We start from the raw sequence: 24,510 nt of genomic DNA on the forward strand, positions 1-24,510 counted from the left end.
AGAAAGTATTTCAGTACTAATAGTCCTTGTACAGTTGGAGCGTTTAATGCACAAAGGAAACAAGTTCATTTTCAATGTTCTCGACCATATTTCCTCTTGAAGATTCCTATCTGGAGCTTCTTTCAGAGCTAAATATATCTTATGTGTGGTGTCCTTGGTTCGATCCACGGCCAAGTAAGTTTGTGGTGAACAACATCTTGCCCGTGAGTTTTCTTGGTATACTCCCGTTTCCTCCCACTTTCTTAATCCATCAATTCTTTTGCAGTCATTCATTTCCTTTAATCATCATTTTCTCTCTTAGCTTAAAGGGCACAACCGTGGGAAGTTAAAGTGAAAGATTATCTTTCGGACCTAAAAAGATTCATGATCTGGTATTCTAAATAACTCTCATAATGCAAAAATAAGTGATAACTTTCCCACGCACTTAGGCTCACTGTACAAGGTTTTACTTTCTTATTACTATTTTGACAATTGGACTTGATTTCTTTGTGCTCTGAAAACCACAATTATACTTAAATCAAATAAGCTACTTGTTAAATTTGAGAGTCTGTAAACACTATGGGCCCTATGCAGAGTCGTTTCGAGGTATGATTAGCGTCATACTAAAGACCTGACTACTGCAGGGAGTATATCTTAGTCGAACTCTTTAGTATGGAACTAATCAAGCGTCAGAATGACTCTGTATAAGGCCATAAGTGTTCGCTTGAACTGTAAACTGAAAAATTATCCGATTATATTAAAAGTTTAATTGAGTCGTAAACTTGGTTGACTATAAATTAAAATTGAAGCAGATATACCAGAGAAGGATTAACTTTCTTTTGGACCGTGGAGCTTCCGTAACTGCCTCAACGTTTCGAATTCCAGCATGCTGTTGTCTATTCTGTTTTGATACAAGGAGAAAGCTTTTATATTTTGTTGTAAATTACAACGACCAAGTTTTCGTCGATTGGAGATCCAGCGCTCTGTCGCGGCTACACAGAGTTGTATTCTTCAACACACGTTTGAACACAGCATAATTCGAGAAAGATAAATACATATTAAAATTCATATGAGAAATGTTGAGTAATAAATAAATTTATTAGTAACACATAATTAATGGTATAGGGTCCCAAATATACTACACTAGACTTCGGACTGCTCATTCTAGTCCTAAAAATTTATGTGCCGGATTATACTTATTGATATACAGGGTGGCCTAAAAGTAATTATACAGTACCGTACTGATCATCTCAATGCATTATATATAATTTATTATTGTTATCCATCGGGGAGACTTAGTTTCTTTATTATTTTTCTTAATGTGTTTTTACTTATACCTTAAGCTCGGAAGAGCCTAAGCAAATAAACCCATAAAATAGAATGTTATACTTGGTCAATGCAGGGGTGTATACCTACTTTTTGGCCACCTTGTATTAAGGCTGGAGACTTTATTTGTTTCTTAACTCACTAATAGTAAGTTCAAGCTACTTCGTAGATAAATAATTGTCATTTGAACCGTTTATCAGTGAGACACGTATTGATTCTCAGAGATCAAGTGTTTGTACTGCTTGTTAAATTAAAAGTCCAAGAGCCTTAGCTTTTGTAAAATTTTCTGTATAGCAACATAATGCAAAAAATGCAAAGAGTCATTATAACAGCTATGCCGATTATATCTAATTTAATACCAAATTTTGCGAAATTAAACCCGCTGATTAATACATTGATTAGGCTCCAGATTAAGAGAAAATGACTGAGCTGTTTGAAATGAATTTTTGCATATAACTGTTAACAATTTAAGGAGGAACAGAGGGCTCGGATTTGTATAGAAAGTCATGTTTTTTTTTCTGAAATCTTCTCACGTGTGTAATTAAATAATTAAATACTAATACATTTCTGACTCTCTTGAACACAGAAATACAGATTTTGTCATATAAATTCTTACTTCAACCATGTTTAGCTTTAGGTAATATTTGGGACCGAAGTGATATACAGATGGCTTCAAAATTGTACTCACTGTTTGTATTTAAATAATTTCTAAACAGAATGACTAACACTCACTAATCTATTGCGTAGTGTAGTGTAAGGTATTAAATTAGTCGCGGTAGGCGGAGCTGGCAATTTATGCTGGGCATAAGCGGGTAGTTGGAGGTGAAACAAGCCAGTTATATTAGCCAGTGTAGCAGAAGACAGCCGAGTACAACAATGACTGAGGTTCGCTTATCTTTTATTGAACGCAGGGCAGTACTGAAATGGTACTGGAAGTACCAGAACATTCACGAGGTAGAACGGCATTAGTAAAGACAGATTGAAACACCACCACCAACATGTGTAACCATTGCTCGCATTCGCGATAAACTTGAAGAAGATGGAACACTTCTACAGTGTTGCCTGATCATCGTAAAAATCAATGAACCAGAGAGGGTGCAATAGTGGGGTTTGCCGGTGAAGTATAAAACGTTACGGAATGAGCCCGCAGGTCTTGTGTATTTTTGATAAATGTAAACAATCTAATCTATCACAAAGAGTTCAATTAATTACGTTATAATTTTATGAGTTGAAATAAACAATCTTTGGGGGATTAACAATATGAAGAAAATATGAATATGATTGATCAATTAGTGACTGGAGAAAAACGTCAGTTGATACGAAGATTTAACAAATCGAACATGAGTTTAACTAACAATGTAGAAGTTTAAGAAACAAATATATTTTACAATACATAATATACGTATTAGTAATTTTGTTTCTTTGAATGTTTCAATCTTATCATATAAGAAAATATTTTGAGAAATAAAAGCACAAGTTTGGAACTTACAGGTTACAGTTGTGATACTAGAAAATATTCAAAAGAAAATATTCTGAAATTCTAAAACATAAATATAATCTACACTCAGGCACACCGATCTGGCATAGAGTGCGTGTTTTGCTTCTGTAAAACGTTCATTCTAGATGTACACCCCATTTGTTTGGCTATTAAACAGATACACGTCATAATCTTCGACATCGTGAGCCTTGGGCTCTTATTAATAGGTATTCCTGGAAACGTAAAAGCCTCTATAAACGGTTCTCAATTAACATTTTTTCATGAAGTAACGTAGTATAGTTAATCAATTATAACTTCAATTTCATCAAGCGTTTCATGATGCAAATTTTACTATTGAAGTTTTAGGCGAAGGGAATGGAAAATAATAGCCGAAAACATCGAAACTAGCTACAAACCATAACAGTTATTTTATCAAAACTACTCTATAACGTAGAGCTCCTTCGTGGCTAAGCGGCTAGCGTACGCGCCTTTGGCGTGGGGGACCCGTGTTTTATTCCAGGCGGGAGCTCATGTGGTTCGGATTCCACGTTAATTAGTAGGCCCACGTCTCATATAGCCTCGCTGCTGAACGGGACGTTAAACTCAAAATCAACTCAAGTCAACTCAACTCAACTCTATAACGTTATAGTTTGTTGCTTCGCTTCTCGATAACATAGGGGAAGGGGAAGGAGCTGAAAGAACACCTGATTTTGATAAAACTTCATTGGTGACAGGAAAGTAAGAACATCGATAGCTTAATCGATGGTTTTGCACGTATACTACTCATGGATCCATCATTACGCATACAGGTACACTGTCAACACTTGAGCACTTCATTCTCCTACTTCATGCACTTCCCATCCTTTTTTCTTGTGTTCCTCTTTGTTTTCTCAGATTGTAACAACGTGCTACTACGCAGGAATCCGTCATTACTCATATTCTGTCAATACCTGCGCACTTCATTCTCCTGCTTCATGTTCTTCCCATCCCTTTTTCTTGTGTTTCTCTTTGCTTTCTCAGATTGTAACAACGTGCTACTCACGCAGTGTCAACAGTTGCGCACTTTATTCTCCTACTTAATGCTCTTTTCTTCCTTTTTTCTTGTGTTTCTCTTTGCTATTTCTCAGATTATAACAGCGTGTTCCTCTATCATGCATCGACAAGTTAAATAAAAATTAAATTAAACACTTTTCAAGACACCTTATTCATATTTTGTAAATTGAACTCTTTATATCTAAACCTACGTGTCTACATAAAATGAAGAATCCTTGTTCCTAAGAGTGGGGACAAAGGTGCTAGGAGTTGCTGATGTGTTTATGGTGCATATATTGTGTTCGTGGATGTTTACCCTTACTACTCATTCTGCCAATTCTATCACAATCGTTCTAGCAGCAAAGTTGGTTGGCCCATCGTTGGGAATAAAGTGGGATTTAGTCAAAACGGTGGGTGATGGTCGGTGCGAATCTAAAGCAGAAAACTTACGTTGGGCCAACGTTGGTTAAATGTATGGTTGTCCAACCAAATACTCTCCCGACCTTCAAGCAACGATAATAAAATTTACTGTCTTATCAACCAAGGAATAGTTACTTTAGCGTTGGCTAAATGTCGGGAAACCGCTCTACGAAAAGCACTTTTTCCACCACTCGGCAACTTTCTTTCATCGTTGGCTAATGGCCGCTAACTCCATCATACTTGATGCTGGTAGAGTGGATAACTGCAGTTCTTCAATGCCATCTTGTTATGCTCCAATTACGAAAACAAAAGAGGAGTTGGTGTTCTGTGTATTGAATCATTTCCCTATGCATAATGTCTAATGAGCTTCTTTTAAAAAAGAAGACTTACAACGCACAACAACTGTTAAATATCCAACACTTGTAAAGTGTGTGATGATGGCCGAGCTGTCCTCCCCGCTGGTATAGTCGCTAGCACGTGCGCCTTTAGTTTGAGAGGTCCCGGGTTCGATTCCCGATGGGAGAACCTTTGGAATTTTAACCGTTCTCGATATTTCTGTGTTTGTGTCCTTGTCGTTCTAGGTTACTGGAGAAACAAGTAAAAACTTAGTAATAAGTAGTAAAAAAAGTTAGAATCATGCTTGCTCGCCAACTGAATAACTGGGTTTGGTGTCCCGTATACTGCTGTTTCCACTTTTTCTTTCCCTGTACGGTCCAAGTACAGCTAAAAATTAATCCAATATTTAAAGATCCTAACTCTATGAAATAATCGGAATATCTCAGGAACACCATATAAAAAGTCAAACATTTCAAACCAAATGCATCACCACCAAGGATGTTATAAAATAGTGGATTTGCTCATACGTATCTTCAGCATATGAACTCAATGAAGCCAAAAAACAACCGAGCATCGTCTAAACTGGCACGTGTGATTGGCTACTCTCGCTTCTGCCATGATTGTTGGCTCGAAACATTGCGATCTTAGTGGCACGCAGTGGGCAGAGTAGGTGTGGCGAAGCTGTGACGTATGGAATCACGATTTTGTTGTAATGACAGATCCTGTATTTTATAACATCCTTGATCACCGCCCTACACCACCCGCCGCAAGGACACGTTGGGGAACGTCAGGGAATTATGCTAGATTTGATTACGTAAGCTTCACTACTTGGATGGTGAAACACCATTCAACGTTGCGGTTTGGCTGGGATAACGTAGGGAGACTGGTGGGGTTTGGTTGGGTGAATGAAGGCTCAACATTCTCAATGCTGTTGGGGTTTGGTTGGACCAATGTTGGGGCATGGATGGGGATTCGTTGGGTAAACGAAGGCCCAACCTTTGCTTGGTTGGGACATGGGTGGGAAATAGTTGCCGAAGCTGCCAAAACTGACGTTGAGCCACCAGTAATATGCCATATCGCCACCATTTTCCCAACGTTGGGTCAATCGATTTTGCTGCTAGGGTAACTTTCACTGATTATCCGTCTCGTTAAAACGTAAAGAGCACAATTATATGGCGCTAAAGTAAAAATTACATTTCATTTTCCGAGTAGTTTTGATTATTACAGATTGGAATATTCTTTTCATTTATTAAACTTATAATGTAATAAGAGTATTTCTCAAATTCCCTATTATATGTTTATCTCACTTTTTCTACATTACTCATATTATATATATATATATTTGGTCTAGGAATTAATTCGTGCGGGTGGACAAGAGATGGCGCAACGAACGGAGCGTCCCACAGTTCCGTGTATCCACACATGTGTTGCAAACCCCTGTCATCGCGTATCGTTCGTAGTATAGGGCAGTGGATTAAAGCGTCAACAACACCAGTTTGTAGTTAAGTGAACATGGCGCAATTTGTGCCTGATAAAGTGTTTTTGCGGGGTGTCCTGCTGCATTACTTTAACATGCAGAAAAGTGCGACTGAAAGTCATCGTATTTTGGTGGAAGTGTATGGTGATCATGCTCTAGCTGAGCGAACGTGTCAGAAGTGGTTTGCACGGTTTAGAAGTGGTGATTTCGGCTTGGCAGACCAAGAGCGAGCTGGACAGCCAAAAAAATTTCAAGACGAAGAATTGACAGCATTGCTCGAGCAGGATTCGTGTCAAACGCAGGAACAACTTGCAGCAGCATTAGGCGTTAATCAAACAACAGTCTCCAAACGCTTGAAAGCCATGGGAATGATTCAAAAGATGCCACATTGGGTTCCACATGAATTGAAATACAGAGACGTTGAAAGACGAAAAACCATTTGCGAATTGCTGCTTCAACGACAGAGCAGAAAGGGGTTTCTGCATCGAATTATTGCGGGTGATGAGAAGTGGATCCATTACGAGAACCCTAAACGAACAAAGGCCTGGGTGAAACCAGGTGAACTAGGTCCATCACAACCAAAACGAGATATTCACTGTGCAAAGGTTATGCTGTGCATATGGTGGGATATGAAAGGTGTGGTGTACTATGAGCTGCTGCAACCGGGTGAAACTTTGAATGGAAAACGTTATCGACGACAATTAATGCGTTTGAAGCAAGCTCTGGCCAGAACACGACCAGAATGGGAGAACAGACATGATAAACTTATTGTTCAACATGATAACGCTCGCCCACATGTCGCAAAACCGGTCAAAACCTATTTAGAAAATGTCGGATGGGAAGTTTTACCCCACCCGCCGTATTCACCAGACGTTGCTCCTTCGGACTACTACTTGTTCGATTGCATGAACAACGATTTGATTGGACAGCGGTTTACTTCTTCAGAAGATATCGAAACATGGGTCTCTGACTGGATCGTTTCCAAGGATGAGGACTTCTTTCGCCACGGTATCCGTACATTGCCTGACAGATGGGCGAAAGTGGTGGCTAGCGATGGACAATATTTTTCTTAAGGTATTTATGTATTTTGTGTTTGTACTACAGCTTCAATGTGTGCGTACCAACCGCACGAATTAATTCCTAGACCAAATATATATATATATATATATATATATATATATATATATATATATATATATATATATATATATATATATATTATAATTAAAATTAGCACAATAGTATTAGGCTTACATGTTCATTGGTAGCTCAGTGTTATAACATTAACCTCTGCTGTGTGGTGTCCCTAGTTCAATCACACCTTGGTCCAAATGGCTTTGTGGTGGACGGATAGATTGTACTTATATTTCCGCAGGTCTCCGTCTTGTCCCACTTCCTTCCTTCCGCCGTTTCATTCATTTTCATTATCACACTTTCTCTTAGCCTCGAAGGGCTGTACAATTGAAGGGCTCGGGGAGGGGGAACACGATAACTGACAAAATCATGTTTCGAGGTAATGAGTACATATATTTTGCTATTTACCGTAATTTACTTGCAGGAAGTCGTAAGAGGAAACACTTTCAACGCGTATTACTCTGCCATCTATTGGAGGATTGACGCATCGACTGTTCTTATGATGAAAAATATAGAAATCTAAAAATTTCAAAATGTCGAAAATATCGTGCCCCCCCCCCCCCCACGAGCCCTTCAATTGTGGGATGTTAAACTACAAAATTCACATATTCATTCATTCATTTAGTCAACACATACAACTTACAATAACGCCCAGCATTGTGTAAGAAAAGTACATTTAAATGAAATGACTTAAGACAATTTCTAGAGCACTTACGACACTGCTACCATTTACTTTGAAACACAATGGGAAACAACAGCCTCTTCTACATTGACAAGAGTGTGTAGTCAGCGCGACAGAACGGAAGGAACCGACTGATAGTTGCAGTGTGTTCTCAAGCACTACAAAAGCTTGAGGAGTGTTCTGCGTGTTTTCTCCTTTCTCACAGCAAGGAAAGTCACTTTGCATTGTGTTTCTGTACTTCTCCCCCTTTTGTTGTCTTCCTTTTGCGTTGTTCTTTTCAGGCCAATCCACCAACATTGCCACCAACTTGAAGCAAGCGTTCTCAGCCAACATAGAAAGTGGTTGCCAGAGTGGCTTTTGAATCAGAGGACAACAGCATGAGGGAACAGAAACAAAAAGAAAATAATAGGAGCAAAAAGGATTTCAAAAACAAACAATAAAATAGTAGAAGAATCAAAGAAATAGGATGAACAATACAGGAAAAGGGAAAGGCTTGTTAGGAAGCTGAAGAAGAGAGCTACAAATTGGATATATTTGTTTTTATGTAAACAAAAAAGAAAAATGTGACGGTCAAAGAGTCCAAGGTAAAAGCATTGCAGTTCTTGTCATTTATTCCTTAAGAATATGATGTTTCGTAAACATTACTTTTAAGACAATTATATGGTTTTGCTCTTTAATTGACAAACTGGTTAAAACTGAAATGATTTCTTCCAGTTTTATCTTCGTTGCTTATGTCTTATAGACCACGGCTGCTAACTGTACAGGTTTCACCCGTATTGTACAGGTTTAACAACTCCGGTATGGGTGGTTTTCTTTTATTGCTTAAAAAACAACAATTCGATCATTATTGTTATCATTTAGCAAGTAAATAAATAAAATAAAAAATAGTCGTATTTGCTTACCTACTGTGATCAGAATCACAAAATAAGATACGAACAGAGTAATAACTTTGTATAAGCCAAATAGTAATTGTCAAGCTCACATGCAACCATCAATTTTTTTCCGGTGTTGAGACGTAGTGTCACTATAGCTATTCCTAGCATGAAGTTTCGAAGTTTCTCTGCATGCTTCGTACTCCTCTGTTCCTTTCTGATCAAAAGCGCGGACTGCTCATTATTTTAAATACTTATACTATTTTGTTACGACCTTCGACGTGAAAACACTGTGCGATCTATGTGTGAGACATCTGGGAATTTTAAAGTATTAATCATCGTTATTGGATATTCAGACAGTAGACTATACATTTGTAAAGATTTTGTTTTTCTAACAAATATTGGTAAACATAGATTTTAAAAGACAAACATATACGCATGTATTTAACTGAAATAAGATTCTAATTTAACGAAATTGAATTTGGAGGATTCAACCTGTGAATGTACGGGTGAGCAAATTTGAAAAGTTGGCAGGTCTGCTATAGACTAAGAAAGACGAATGGTTAAAGATGGCGAATGGTCATAAAAAGTACTAAAAGTACTGATGGAATATGAGTGACAGGAAACGGGATACAGGACAATACTAAGTTGTCTACTGGCCACTCATATTGATTGGGATCGATCCAGGGCCCCTCATACCAGAGTTAAGCTCCCCACCAAGCAACCATCGTGTCCCAAATTGATCGATTGGTTCTCATTTACCTTCTGCTCTGTGTATTGAGTCTACGGGGAATGGTCAGCTGCATTTTGTAATATATTTAAGTTTGTTGCAAATTTTCCTTTTTAAACGCTATTATCTTCAACTTCTGCTAACATAAACATAAAATGATTGTCAAATTAGTATTGCTTTATTGTTAAATTGACTCATCTATATACATGAGATAAGGAGATATATTTGTTTTTCTTATTCGTATCTGGTACTCATCTAGGCATTTCTATTTAGTATGTTGCGTTAACCATACGTATTGTGAAGACTCTATCGTTCGTCGTGGTATTTTGCAAATTATTGTGGAATGTTCAGAATAGAACTTTTGAATTTCCTAAGAAGTAGTCGGGGTGTGATAAATAATACGACCTTTTATGACTGTTATTACTTTTATTTGTGAGATTGAAATAGTTAATGTGAGTTTTGTTTTATTTTAGATTTGTTTCGTTATAGTTTACTTTTGTTGTTTTTTTGTTATTTTCGTATTAAATATTTTATTTTATTATTTATTTTTCTAGCCTTTTTGTGACTTGTTTTTAATTTTAATTACATTTTTGTTTTGTTTTAATCTCTGATTTTGCCAAATTTATATTCAAACTATACTTAAATTTCCCTAGAAATTTTATTTTGCATTTTTAATGTTTAGCACTTGTCAAAAATTGGCCATATTTTAACATGGAAAACATCTTTGTCGCTTTTGTCTTCTTCAAATCCAAATGAAACAATCCTTGTGTTTACATTGCAATATTCCTTACATTTTCCATTTGCAACGAATTTAGTAATTTCCTTACTGAACTTTCTCTTTCTTTCTTTCTCTCTCTCCCTCCCTCTCTCTCTCTCTCTGTGTGTGTGCCATTTGCGAAGTTTTCAATTTAGAGCTCTGCATTTGATAGAGCATCAAAAACTTCCTAAAGAAGTGATGGAATTTTTCTCTTCACTCTTACTGTTCCCCAGATATTGGCCAAATAATTCTGATTTTGGGAGATTTAAGGAGCCATATATCGGGAACCGTAATTCATAGACAGATCATTTTCGTGTTGATCAATACCTAAGAAGATGGTGATCATTTTGGTGCCAAATAGTAACCGGTGGCCACTGGCCAACTGGCTACCGTTTCCCAGATATTGATCAAAAATATTCCGATTTCGGGAGATTTAAAGAGCCGCATATCACGGGAACCGTAAGTCATAGAGAGCTATTTTACGAACTTTCCAATTTTGAGCCCTGCATTTTGAGCATGTATATTCGTAAAACAATATATCGTAGAACGTTTTAACAAAACTCTTAAACAGAACATGTGAAAATAATTTAGTACTCAAGAAAATTATAAATGGATAAATATATTACAAGAATTGTTTAAAGAATACAGGGTGGCCCAAAAGTAGGTGTACAGTACCATACTGATAAGCTCATTGCATGTTTTATAATTTCTTATTGTCATTCATCACATCGTAGCTATGATAGCAGCATTTGCTGATATTTATTAAGATAATGAGCATGATTTTATATATTGAACAAAGCAGTTACAAAAGAATTACAAATAAATAAACGTAAAATATTTTAAAGACACTGCTTTGTAAGTGTACCAAAATAAAGAATATAATAAAATGAATTGAAGAGAAGATAATACCTTCTTAATTACGGTTAAATGAAGACAAATACTAAAAGCACTGAAAACAAGTTCCTTAACATTAGGCCTTTCGTATGTTGAAGAATAGTCAGGGCAGCAAAGCCAAGGTTTAATATTGTAAGAAAGGAAACAAAGCCTTGTATCGCATATTTATTTGAGTACATGCTAGACAAATGTCTGTTCTGAGCCGCGGTGGCTCAGTGGTAGAGCGTTCACTTCTGATGCGTGCGGTCGCTGGTTCGATTCCAGCTCACGTTAAGTGAATTTTATGGCTGAGAAACACCGTGTGGGTGAGTTTTCTCGGGATACTCCTGTTTCCTCCCACTTCATTCATTCCACCATTTCATTCGTTTCTCATCGTCACCATGTCGTTAGCCAAGCCGGCGTAAACGTGGTACGTAAAATTAAAAAAAATAATTTCATTTCATTACAAAGGCCTCTTGAACCTTGTGACTGAGACATGCACTCAATACAATCAGACTTCTCTCTCCGGATTCTCTCGTGTTTCCTTCTGTCTCGGCTTGGCTGGCCATTCTCTAGGTAACATGAGGCTAGCCTTAGGAAAGCAATGTTTTAGTCTAATTTTTTCATTCATTTTAACCTATTATGAAAATGGATATTACCATTTAAGTGTGTTTTGTAAGAGATTTGTTTCTAGAATTGTTTTAGTGATTACTAGCAGCGTTCACCCCGCTTCGCTGCGGTCACCCCGGAACGCAATAAACTTTGTTACTTAGATAATTTTTACTTTTTCGCTTTCAAATTGCAGTAAATGTTAACATTATAGCGCCTGTCATTTATGTTAACCCGCCGAGTGACCCGCTTCGCTGCGGTCACCCCGGAACGCAATAAACTTTGTTACTTAGATAATTTTTACTTTTTCGCTTTCAAATTGCAGTAAATGTTAACATTATAGCGCCTGTCATTTATGTTAACCCGCCGAGTGACACGGTCATGCGGGTTGCATATAAATACGTTTATTTTTACCTATGATGAACTAATAACAAAGGATTTGTACGTATGGACACTTGAATGGTCAATTATCTCAAGACACTGGTAATTAAAAATTAAAGTGATATGATAAAAACCATCTAGGGTCCAAATCCTAATAACCCCCCAAAAATAAAAGAAATTGGTTCAGCCGTATTAGCGTGATGAGCTAACAAAGGATTTGTGCGTTCTCTTTTATAATATAGATTATTTCTTTAGTCTTTCGAGAAATATTTCCTATCCTGCAACCAATTCTTACTCCTATGTGTCTGAAACCAACCAAGCTTCTGTGAGAGTTTGGAATCTATAAACAACATGCGATTGATAATTATTTCTAAATCATTAATTTTACATTAAAATGATAAGGTAACTAACTAACTCTATGGCCTGGAGATTTGTCCTAATATCGCCTTCCCATCTTTCCTAGGTATTCCTGATGATCCTTTTTAGTTTGGATTTCTAGTTGTAATTTTGAATGTGTTTCTACTCTCTTTCATTCTGGCTGCAAGACCATCCCAGCTGGGTCTTCTAGATTGGACGACTCTAGCAATGATAGTTAAACGGTATAAATTATACAGTTCCTCGTTATAAAGCTTTTGTCATTCCCCATTCCCGTTTCTCTTGGGTCCGAATATACGCCTCAGGATTTTATTCTCAAATACTTTTAGTTTCCGTTCTTCCTTCAGAGTAGGTGACCATTTTTTCCGAATCATACAGCACAACAGGCATGATTATCATTTTATATATTTTACAGTTCAAATTCCTCGACAGGATTCGCGAAGACAAAAGATTTTGTACTGAATGAAAACACGAAAATCCTTGACGTTACAAAAAGTTGAACAAAGCCATTACAAAAGAATTACAAATAGTTCTAGACAAGAGAATGTAGAGAATGGCCTAAACTGCAAGGGTTTATGTTCCATGGTAGTCTATGAATACAGCAACTGCATTGGATTCAAACCTCGCTCATGCTTAGGAGTCCAGGTTAACAATGGATCCATATCTCCATTGTCCTCCTTATCCTTGATTTTGCATAAGGCAATGAAACACAAGAACTTAAATCTCAAGGATAAATGTAGAAAATTAAAATTTGAAACGACAAATTGTACTATTTATTTTAAATAGTTTGGTTTACTAAAACGTGTCAATATATTTAATCTGTTTGTGTATCTGCCCGTTCGTCCGTTCGGGAGACAAAAATATTCAGAACTACTTGAAGTATCATCACCAAATTTGCCTAGATGTAAGTAATCAAAAGTTAGGATTCAGATTCTTTCATAGACATGACATTCAAATCGGAAGTGGTTGAAATCAAGGTTATAAAGTTCTGGTAATAGATAGGGAGAAGCGGTTTCTTCAATCTATTAAGCATCTCAGGAAAACTTTAATCTGCATCGTTAATTGTAATTAAATCTGAAAGAATAGAAATCCGCTACAATTTATGGTTTCAATATTGATTTTTACATAGAGCAAAAACGAGATAGCGAATAGTGTTTCTCTTTGGATCAATTTTGCGTTTTAAGAATATGTATCACCTCTCTTATTCCTCTACTCAAACCGAAAGTGTCAGAAATCAACCTGTTGTTGTCTACCCCTTCAACTTTTTCAGAACCTTTTAACGTTTATTCAGTTGAGTAAAAAATGGCAATATATTGGAAAAAGCAGTTATCTGAAGTCAATTAAGAGTTAAAAGTATATATTCCCCTCCTCTCTATTTTCTATACTCAAACTGGAAGTGTTAGAAATATACTACTATTTCTGCTTTCTATATTGATTGTGAAAATATCACAGTATACAAACCAAACCTCTTCCCGTGGTGTACAGTCAGAACTAATATTAGTTATAGATTGGAGCTATCATTTCTTACCTATATTTAATATGGTTTATGATTGTACGTGTGACACAGGCACTTGTTAATTTTATATAATTTAATTTGAGATTATCGTAATTAGACCAAGACGTGGCCACTCAGATCAAGACAAATGCCTACAGATCGACATGAGATCTGGAGTGAGATGACAATTTTAAACTGAGACGAGACAGAACAGAGACCCTTTGTTAATAGAAACGAAACGAAGACTGCGTATGATGTCTTTTGATCCAATCCCTGTGGGCAATCACTTTGCTGTACATCATAGGCAAGTACTTTTTTCCAGGAATCAAGCTCGGAGTCATACGAGCGTTGATCACTCAACTATGAGTGGGTACATTTTTCCTTTCTCAATTCTGTGGGGAATAGACTTTGCTGCTGTATGCTTTGTTTTTCGTGCTGCGTATGAATATACAAGTAAATCATTGTAATCAATTTATGTGATAATTCATATCTGATAACACGATTAACTTTTAATTTTACGCAAATATAGTCATAGTCTTTAGATATCTGAAATTGTGTTTTTGTACATATATACCGTAATATTTTTGCGTGAGTAATGGTTGGTTGCACCCTCTAGTATCTCATCAAGTGGATTTTAGCCTCCCATCAAAGTGCATGTAGTGAGCTGCCTCCCTGCAACGTTTCTCATTCGACGACGGAAAAAAGTGCATCCGGGAAGCTTGTTCACCAGGAAGCAATGGGTTGTATAGAGCCATGTTCTCTAATGAATAAATCAAGGGCTGACTCCTCTATCCTCTCTGTAATGAATCAGCTCAATATAGTCGCCCACAGAAATCATCCCACAGGCCAATGAATGGAAGTTGAAAACTATGATTCATGGAGATTAACATTGTTAAGAGTAGCAGGCCTATATGCTTATTCATACATTATATATGTGGATAGAGAGACGAATATATGCATTTATGCACAAGTTATTGATGAAGTCAATAGTACTGGATCATGTATAAGGAGTCTAATTGCGTCATTGTTTTCCCATAGAGACACCTTTTATGTGCGTACCTAGGTTTCGCGTTTGAAATTGATTTCGTGTTATCAGCCGTTAATAGAGACAATACGGAGAATAAGACTATTGAAACTACTATATAAAAGTTGATTTACACATGAATTAGTCGAGAGTATGTTATAGTTAATTCTGATTAATGGAATTCTATGGTAGTACCTAGTAATACAGAGACATATTTTTTAATGTTAAAGATCGAAGGAAATTAAGTTTTATTACATAATCTTAAGTATTGAAGGGTATAATTTAAAATGAGCTAATTACTGCAACATAACATGTAGAAGAACCCAATTATAGTGTTCCTAACATATGCAGTGCTTAAGAGTTTAACCAATATTTAAATATTTTTTACATGCATAGGATTCTCTGTGATATTACACATATCAGCTCTGAACTTTCTCATGGTTTTACCATTGACATCCAGTTCAATCTTAGTTTTCATTAAACATGCTATAGACCCTATGTTTCACTCAGTCTCCATACTACTGGCTTTCTTACGGAACTTGTGTGTAGTCTGTAACTACAAAAGAAAGTGATACTTTCGCGTTATCTTTCATTTGTTGAAACTTGAACTCTTGAGACACAGAATCAAAATAGTTACGAAACAGTTTGTATAGAAGTAACATTTCCTGCATGATTTACCTCTGTTCTATTTCTAGTGTAGTCAAGTTCAGCTTTAAAAATCGGCTATTGGTTGTGCTTCTGTGTTTATTATGTGTATTGCACATATATTATGAGCTTTTTAAAATGTAGATACATTTCAATATACATGTGAAAGCCAAATATTACTACAATAGTATCGCAAAAGAATGAAAACTCAAATGTTTAAATTTAATCTATCCCCTTCACTGTATCATTTGCAGTACGGAATTGAGACGTCTACTTTTCAAAATAACATTTGATTTTCCTAATGACCTTGACTTTCAAATGTTCATTTTTGAAACAAAGCTGTTTTGATAACATAATCCCTGCTGCTTTTGAAATATTTGTTTTGAGAATCTTTAGATTACGGTACCTGATTTTTTCAAACTTTTTCGCTGAAAGAAGTGTGTTACATAACATGATTTTTATTTTCTACGATCCTATTGGAGTGAATCGCCTATTTTCATAAAGCGATCTTAGGGGGATACCCTGCAACTTACATTTAAGTATAAAAGTGAGCTACTTTATTCCCCTTTTCGTAGTAAACATCAATGAAGCAAAGATACGTGCGAACATCGTTCTGTACTGCGCATTGAGTTACTTTAAGAATTAACCACCAAAGAATGAGAATCTTATTCGAGAACGAGAATAATTAGAAATGTTCTAAGCTTGTTATACGTTGCTGGCAAGCATACTAGCTTTCAAAGTGTCATCCTTGAAAGATTTTGATGGAATATTGCAATTTCACGAAGGAAAATAATAAGATGCTTAACATGGTTGATGGTGTTAAATAGTTCAATCAAAACAAAATTCCAATGTTATATTTTATTTAATATTTTTTCTTTATTTATTTACCGCAATTGCTATAGTTGTGGATACGGTTAAACGCAAAAGTCTCTAGAATGCAAATATTTTATGCACTTAGTATTAATTAACAACACCAAAACTAATATGTTCCGTCTATGGGTTTACTGACTTGGTTGTAACTTATTTTCGGTTTCTTGAAACCAAGCGTAGTAACATTTCTAGAGCATCAATATCCAATATCTGATAGGTGTTAAGAGATTACTAATTCTTTCTTCAATCATTGTATTTCAACATTTTTCAAAGAGGTGCTAGGTCCATTTTCGGCGAACATTGAAATTGCGCACGTTTCAAGTTTCCTCGCACTTGTCACTATCTGAAACGAGGTAAAATTTTTAGAAAACATTTTATACACACACTTTATCTTATTTTAGATAGCGGAACGTGTGAGAAAGCTTGGAACAAGCACTTCTTCAATGTTTCCTGACAATGGACTTTTCAGAGTTTGGAAATGACCTTGATATTGATATGTAGGTGTGGAAGTAACATTGATAACTTTTTCTTACTCAATTCTATTGCATCGCTAAAGAGATACTTAACTAAAACTTCTATTATCGTAGAACATCATGCTATATAATGTTTATAATTATTTCAGATGTTAGTTTGTTGTATCTTGTAGTCTGCACATATTGAATATACATATATTTGAGGATAATAGCACATGAAGTGTATTGACACCCTGTAGAGAACGAATAGTACAAATATACTTTGAACTTCTGATCTGAAATTAAGTATTGAGCCTAATCTAACAAGCAATTCAATCAGAAAGGATTCCACATGTGCCCTGAAACAATACAACTATTTCCTTGGAGGTCTAAACCGAACTCCCATTGGAAACATAATCAGTGGAATTGTGCATTACTGTTAGCAGCACTTTGAAAACATTTATTATTGTAATTTGTATAAGTAGTTATATTCCTCACATAGTCTAGTGACACAAATCAAGTCCCTTAGAGATCAGCTGAAAACTATCAGGAGCTATATTGAGAAACTAAGATAGTCGGAGGAATATTCTGTTTAACCAAGAAATTTGAACCAGGAATTCTGGATGAATTGATAAATTTTTGCTATACAAAGGTTTTGTCGTGATACCGGAGAACATTATGATAGCAAGATTAGGAAATTTTGCGAATGGTTTCGACTTGTGGTGTGTTTTCGTAATACAATATTTCAAAACGAATCCAATTCAGCTTTGACTTTCCTGGTTATACACTGTGTTTCTTGACAAAAGACTTGAAGGCATCATTGTCATAAATCTGGTAAATCCTTAAAAAAGATTTCGGTTTTGTGTTATCAACATTTTGGCGAAGTTGAATGCAGTAATAAACCTTATAGTAAGTTATTTCATGACGATTCAAAATCCGATAATGTTTACTATATTCATGGGTCATGGCGGGCAAAAGATAAAAATGCACATTCATGTAAAAGTCCTTACATACTTAGTATTTTTGTCGTAAACAAATATCCCCGAGTTCCTTTGCAATGAGAGAAACAATTTCAAAACTTAAATTTTGGTTGGTTTGGCCTACGTATTTTGTTTACGGTGGGATTCAATGTGGACCTGAACTACTGCTATGAGTTCCATGTTCTTCTTGGGAATCGAAAACGAGAATTTGCGCTCCAAATGCTCGCTACTCTAATCATTAAATTAGAGAGGAGTCTTTCACATTATTTCAGATAGATCATAGTACAAGCTTTTGTATAAAAACGGAAGCTAAATTCAAAATCAATTCTCTACAATGTTTCTACATGTACAGTTTATATTAAAACTTAAATTCCAAATAAAATTACCAGTTTAGAAGAATGTCCCTCAATTACACAAATTTGCTTAAAAGATTATTATGGAATCAATGAAATGTTCATGAAGATGTTTTGTTGGTATTCATTGAAAAGTTTTCTTAATAGGAGCTCAATATCCACTTCCATAAACAATTCGTACGGGATGTGAATAAATTGTTTACTATGAGATCCAAACGAATGATATCTTATTAGAATTAGAAATAGGATTTTGTTCAACAAAGATGAGACCGCATAACATTTACCCGCACGCATGAGCTCATCAGAAGAAAGACTAGAGTAACAAATATCCACTAGTTTTGATCCAGCGTCATCTAGATTTCATTGACGCGCAGATGACTATATCGCGTTTCAAATTTAAAACTTAAAAACACAACTAGTCCATTTTACCAGGAAATATAAACAATTACTTATTCTATCTAAGGACATGAATTAACAACATGAATTGTATCTCCACAAATGAGCTAAGCATTTATGAGTGCATTTGAAAAAAAAAACTACTATTCAAGGATATAATCTACATCAAATAACACAGAATTCACACAGCACTTACAGGCAATATAACGCATTTTTTCGTATTCCAGATGCTTCACACATGACACTCGAATATGCATCCCCAACCTGATTATTTGCTCTCTAATATTATACGCCCATCCAGTATTGATATACACTCCAACACCGTAGAAGGAACTACAACAGGAATTTCAAAACTTAGGCGCTATAACCATTTAAGAACGAATCAGAGACACGCCCATTTCTCAGATCCGTGAATTCCTAGATAAGTAACATTTAGCGGAAGTAATGATGAAGTTATTACAAAGTATATGGCAGAGACTTTACTACTCTCAACATCACATTCTGCAAGATATCGGACTCTCAGAACATTCTTCTAATGTACAAAATGCCAACCGTAAACTAAAAGAAAGAAAACTTTAATCGAATTGAGATAGCTGCATCCCATCATACCACATTTCTTAGCCACTATCATCATTTACCATCTCACATAAGGGACAATAGTTAATTAACAGTTCGGAACTCACACAACACAACTTAGCAAGATCGATAAAGACCGAGAAAAAATACAATAACTTCAAGATATGTTAACGACACAATAGTGCCAATAATCAATTTAGCTTGGATTTTTACTTAAGGGACTGCTTGTACCAGAAATGAATGACAAGCACAATACTACTGAGCCATTGTACCGTTAAGGTTAAATTTCAAATATTAGGTTTGATTATAATGTAGTTTGTAGAAATAAGATACCATTTTAATATGTTTTATAGAGAGCATTCGAATGTAAATGTGCCAACCAATGCGATGTGTTGGCTTTATTCTTTGTACAGCAGAAACTTGATTTGCTTAATACTTTTTGTACGCTTTTGCATTTTGAATGTGTAAGTAGAAGTGTTTTAGTAAAATGGAAAAAGTCAGTGTGGAACGAATTTGAATTCAGGTACTTCTTGGATAATCTCTCTGTATAGCCTCTTTGCATTTCATTATCTTCCTTCTCTCATATTATGTTTTTCTGTCTTTTCTTCAGTTTTGTCATTTTTATCATATTCTTTTTTTCACTTTAATTCAGACACTAATTAATTCTTTGGAGAACCCTAATTGGCCACATCCTGTTATAAGTATGCAATGGAAAAGAAGTGAGGGCCAATGAAAAGATATTACATTGTCTGACATTTTTACACAGTAAAGAAAGAAAGAAAGAAGGTAGGAAAAATAATTTTTGAAAAAGACGAAATTAGTAGTAGAAGAAACGACATTTTAATTAAAATAGAACTACTAGAAAGAAATGAAGAGAGCAAGTCGTACCCAATAAATTAAATAATACGTATTCAGGAGTTAATTTGATTTCATGACAATAACAGTGTAGAACAATGATGTTTTATAGAATGAATTACATCTTTGTTCAAATCATTCTCTCTCTAGGTAAATGAGGCACGAACTATTTCACTATATAGTTTCTTTCGTAGACTTCCATTTCAGCAAATATGGGTGGATTGTAAAGGATCATGACTCCCATATGAGCATCGATTTATAGATCAGACTATATATATCAGAATATTTATACGTAGTCTGGCCTACATAAAATTCGAACACTTTAGCAATGCTTCTGAAGAGTAATGAGACTGAAAATCCTTTTCCCCATTTTTATCGAGTAATTGTTTTTGAACTTTCAATCTCAGCTAGTAACGGGTAGCAGTTTTTGTGGAAGTGTCACAATAAGATTATTTGGTTAAACAAACATATGGATGATATACGTGAGATAGTACGGTATTATTCATAAACACAACAAACAGGAGACACATTAACATTTATCAAGACAGAGACAAATGGTGAAACTTAAGATTAAAACCTAATATTTTAAACTAGATAAAAGTCTACTAAAGTGTATTTTTTAATTTTAATATTTTGCATTCAATATATTTAATTGCTTTTTCTATTGAAGTAAGCTTACCAGAAATTGACACTGTACTATTAATGGACACTTTGGACTTTTGTGTAAATAATAAGCAAATAAAATCACGAGAGCGTTAAGATAAATATTGTCTAGAGTCTACATTCTCTAGTATTGGTTTAGTGAACTAGAGCGCTAACTTCACGTTTGGTGTTACACAGTTGCTTACAGACACATAGCAATCACAGCCAAACACTTGAGCTGTAAGAAGAGTGCTTATATTTTCATTTGTTGCGTCTCAGGTTCAATTCTTAATCATACCATGTTCAGATGAGTGAATACATTCTGCAGAATACCTACGCATGACGAAAACCAGATTTAATTTTTTTTAGCGTCGTTCTAGAGGTTATGGTCATTACTAATACGAAGGGGAACCCAAAAGAAACCGGATTAAAAGAGCGCTGCCGTTCCTAGGCGTAGTAGGGAGTTCTCCTTCTAGGTAGGTCTAGTAGAGACCTTAACAGATCAGTTGGCCAAGCGGCGTCTGCGTTGGAGGTTAACGTTTGATCGTATTATTGTTTTTCCCAACTGTTCTCGTTGGCCGCCTTCGAAATCGTTATGGCAGATTCTTAGGAACAAGGTGTGTGTTTGCTTCCTACTTGGAAAATTGGAAACGAAAACTTACCAAATGCTTCAACAGGCTCTCAAGAAGGATACTATGAACGGCACACAATTTTTTGAGTGGTTTGGGCGCTTTAAGTGTGATGAGATCAGTGTTGAATATCATGCTCGTTATGGGTACTCTTCATCATTTCCAAACAACGAAACCATCGAACAAAACTGCCCAAAAATCAGCGAAGATCATCGTTTCATGATCCATGATTTCAAAACAGGCAGGAGTGAGTTGGAGCTCGTGTTAGCGTGAGGTTTTGCAAATAAGACATTTTGGCGCTAAGTTTGTTTCTCGCTTGCTCACACAGGATCAAATCATTCGTCTCAATTTGAGCCATGACTTGAAAAATCAGATTGAAAGTGATCCAAACTGTTTGATCAACATGATGACATTTTCCGAGAATTAAACAAAATCTAAAAGGAAAATGTTTTGATGGTGTAGAGGCTGTAAAAAGAACTGCACAGAGCGCATTGGATGATATAAAAGCTCCAGAGTTCCAGAGGTGCTTCAAACAGTGCGAAAGAAGATGGGAGAAATGAATCACATTTAATGGAGAGTACTTTGAAGGAGACTGAAAGAATTTTGTAAAAAATGTAATAAATTATTTTTTTAGAACGAAAGTCCGGTTTCTTTTGGGTTCTCCCTCGTACACCATATTGTGGATATGTCACGTAAGGATAATATTGTGGCCAACTATAATCATTACGGCATATTAGACTATTCCTTAGTGCACCAATAACGGCCACTTCATGTCAACAGCTTGTAACTTGCTGTAAGTTTTGGAGGAATTCATGAATGAAGAAAGGCTCAAGTATTTAAGGAGCAAGTTTGCCCGCAGACATGCTTTAGGACAGAGATGGTGCACATGATTTTTTTTTTAAACAGGCAAAATGTTCATTGAAAATAGCACAATCTCACTTTAATTATACATTAATTATGCTTTTAAGAACTGTGATTCTTATGGAGAACTTATCACGAATAATACATTAAAATAATTATAATAGTAAAGAATGTGTTCTTTTTTGATTAACCTACATTCGGATTTGATTTGAGTGCGGGAAACCTAAGTGGATGTAGACTGATTCTGTTTAAAGAGAAGAGGGACACAGGCAAAAGAGTGAAGTAGCCTCATATATATTTGACATGCAAATAAATGCAGAGACTAATTATCTTTTTGACAGAAAATAGATCTAAGAAACCACTTTCGCATATTTTATGGGGGAAAATGATAAATTCGGGAGAGTCGTACTCAAGTTCTTTGGATGCTGAACATCCCTGCCTGAAATGGTAAGCCAAAAGATTAGTTGCTATTCGTAACCTGCAAAAGATAAACAAAATTGCTTTGGCATTTCTGAAAACAAAAATATAATAACGTAGACAGTATGGATTTGCCAAATTTCTTTTTTCAAGCTCTAACTTCAAATAACTCTGACATCGAAATTTCTTAGCCAGAAGGTAGCAGTTACTCTCGACAAAACAGAGAAAGTTGCATGGAACCCGGTACTTTCATGGAAGATTTTGATTTTGATCAGCGTCCCGCTCAGCAGCGAGACTATTTGAGGCGTGGAGATAGAACTTAACGTAGGATACGAATTTCCAAGTTACGGCTAAAGTTGGATTGCAGGGAAAGTTTCAGGTTACAGCACCGTATAACTAACTAAATTACTAACCAACTCTATGACCTATGGAACCCTGAGTTTCAATGCCTCACTCACAAAAGATCTCCATGTATTTCTGTCCCTAGCAAACTGGATCTAGTTTCTATTTTGTACTCCTATTTCTGCGAGATTCATCTTAATATTATCCTCCCATCTGTGCCTAAGTCTTCCTAATAGACGTTTTCTGGTTGAATTGCCAGTTAAAATTTTGAAAGTGTTTCTACTTTCTTTCATTTAATCTACATGACCTGTCCACCTGATCCTCCTAGACTTGATAACTCGAACAATGTTTGGTAAACGGTATAAATTATACAGTTCCTCATTATGAAGCTTCCGTCATTCCCTGTTCCAATTCCACATGGGTTCGAATATTCACCTGAGGATCTTATTCTCAAATACAATCGGTTTTTGTTATTTTCACTGAGTAAAATACCGTGTTTTAGAATCACATAGCACAACAAATATGATTTTCGATTTCTATATTTTAAGCTTCAAATTCATCGACAGAATTTGCGACGACAGATTTTGAACTGGTAATAATAACACGAATTTCCTGCTTTAAGTTGACATATAGTTTCTTTGTAGATTTGACTTTAGTGTGTTAATACTGATTCTAGATATTTGAAAGTATACACATTATCGATAGTATTATTTTATATATGAACTGATCCATAATTTGCAGTATTACGATTCCGGCTAATTTCCATGTATTTAGTTTCTTTTTTCTTTATCTGGATTTACCTCCAAATCCATTTCTCTGCAAGTTTAATAAGGCCTCTGCATTTCCTTCTATTGTTTTCCTATAATCACTTATCAGATTAACATCATCAGCATAGGTCATAACCTGATTAATACCAATTAGTTCTAGGTACTGGTTGATATATTTGATTTTCCTTATAGCAGCGCGGTATAAATGATCTATAAATTATTTTTTTGAAGACCACTTTAAGTAAAGAGTTAATAGTATTCTTTGAACATCATAATTACTTATTTTACATTATGATGTGACATTTTACATGCGATTTTGCAAGAACGAAACACATAAAAGCAACAATAGATACATTAATATTTTTAGTTTTAATTTATTATTACATTCTGCAGCTCACTTCATAGGATGGTAAATACAGCAAATAAACGATAATGCATAACTTACCTGCATGTATCCATCGAGGCACGTCGTGGCGTTTAAGAGTTTCCCGACTTTGAATTTTCTGAAACGAATTCGGAGAATCCAATCTCTTAGCGTACCTCGAAACGGTCTGAAACGGTACCAACACGTCATCGGTTTCCCATAATTCTCGCGTGTCACATCCGGACTGGAAACATCTTCGTATATATCGACTGTTTTATTGCAATGGTCCCGCACTAGACCTACTAAGAAAAGAAAAAACACAGTAATTAATACTTCAGTTTAATATAGTTTAGCAATGCATATTTAATAATTATTAATTTAA

General features: G+C 35.6%; 1 protein-coding gene across 1 annotated transcript in view; it reads right to left on the reverse strand.

The window, feature by feature from the left end:
• LOC145664543 (uncharacterized) overlaps positions 1-24,510 on the reverse strand; it is a 990,857-nt gene that overhangs the window by 391,088 nt on the left and 575,259 nt on the right. The window contains exon 2 of the mRNA XM_081731306.1: positions 24,210-24,430. Within this exon, the coding sequence (XP_081587432.1) occupies positions 24,210-24,430 (221 nt within the window). The remainder of the gene's footprint in view (positions 1-24,209; positions 24,431-24,510) is intronic.

The sequence above is a fragment of the Thermobia domestica genome, chromosome 11 (assembly GCF_964235325.1).
Source record: "Thermobia domestica chromosome 11, izTheDome1.hap1.1, whole genome shotgun sequence".
Taxonomy (NCBI): Eukaryota; Metazoa; Arthropoda; class Insecta; order Zygentoma; family Lepismatidae; genus Thermobia; species Thermobia domestica.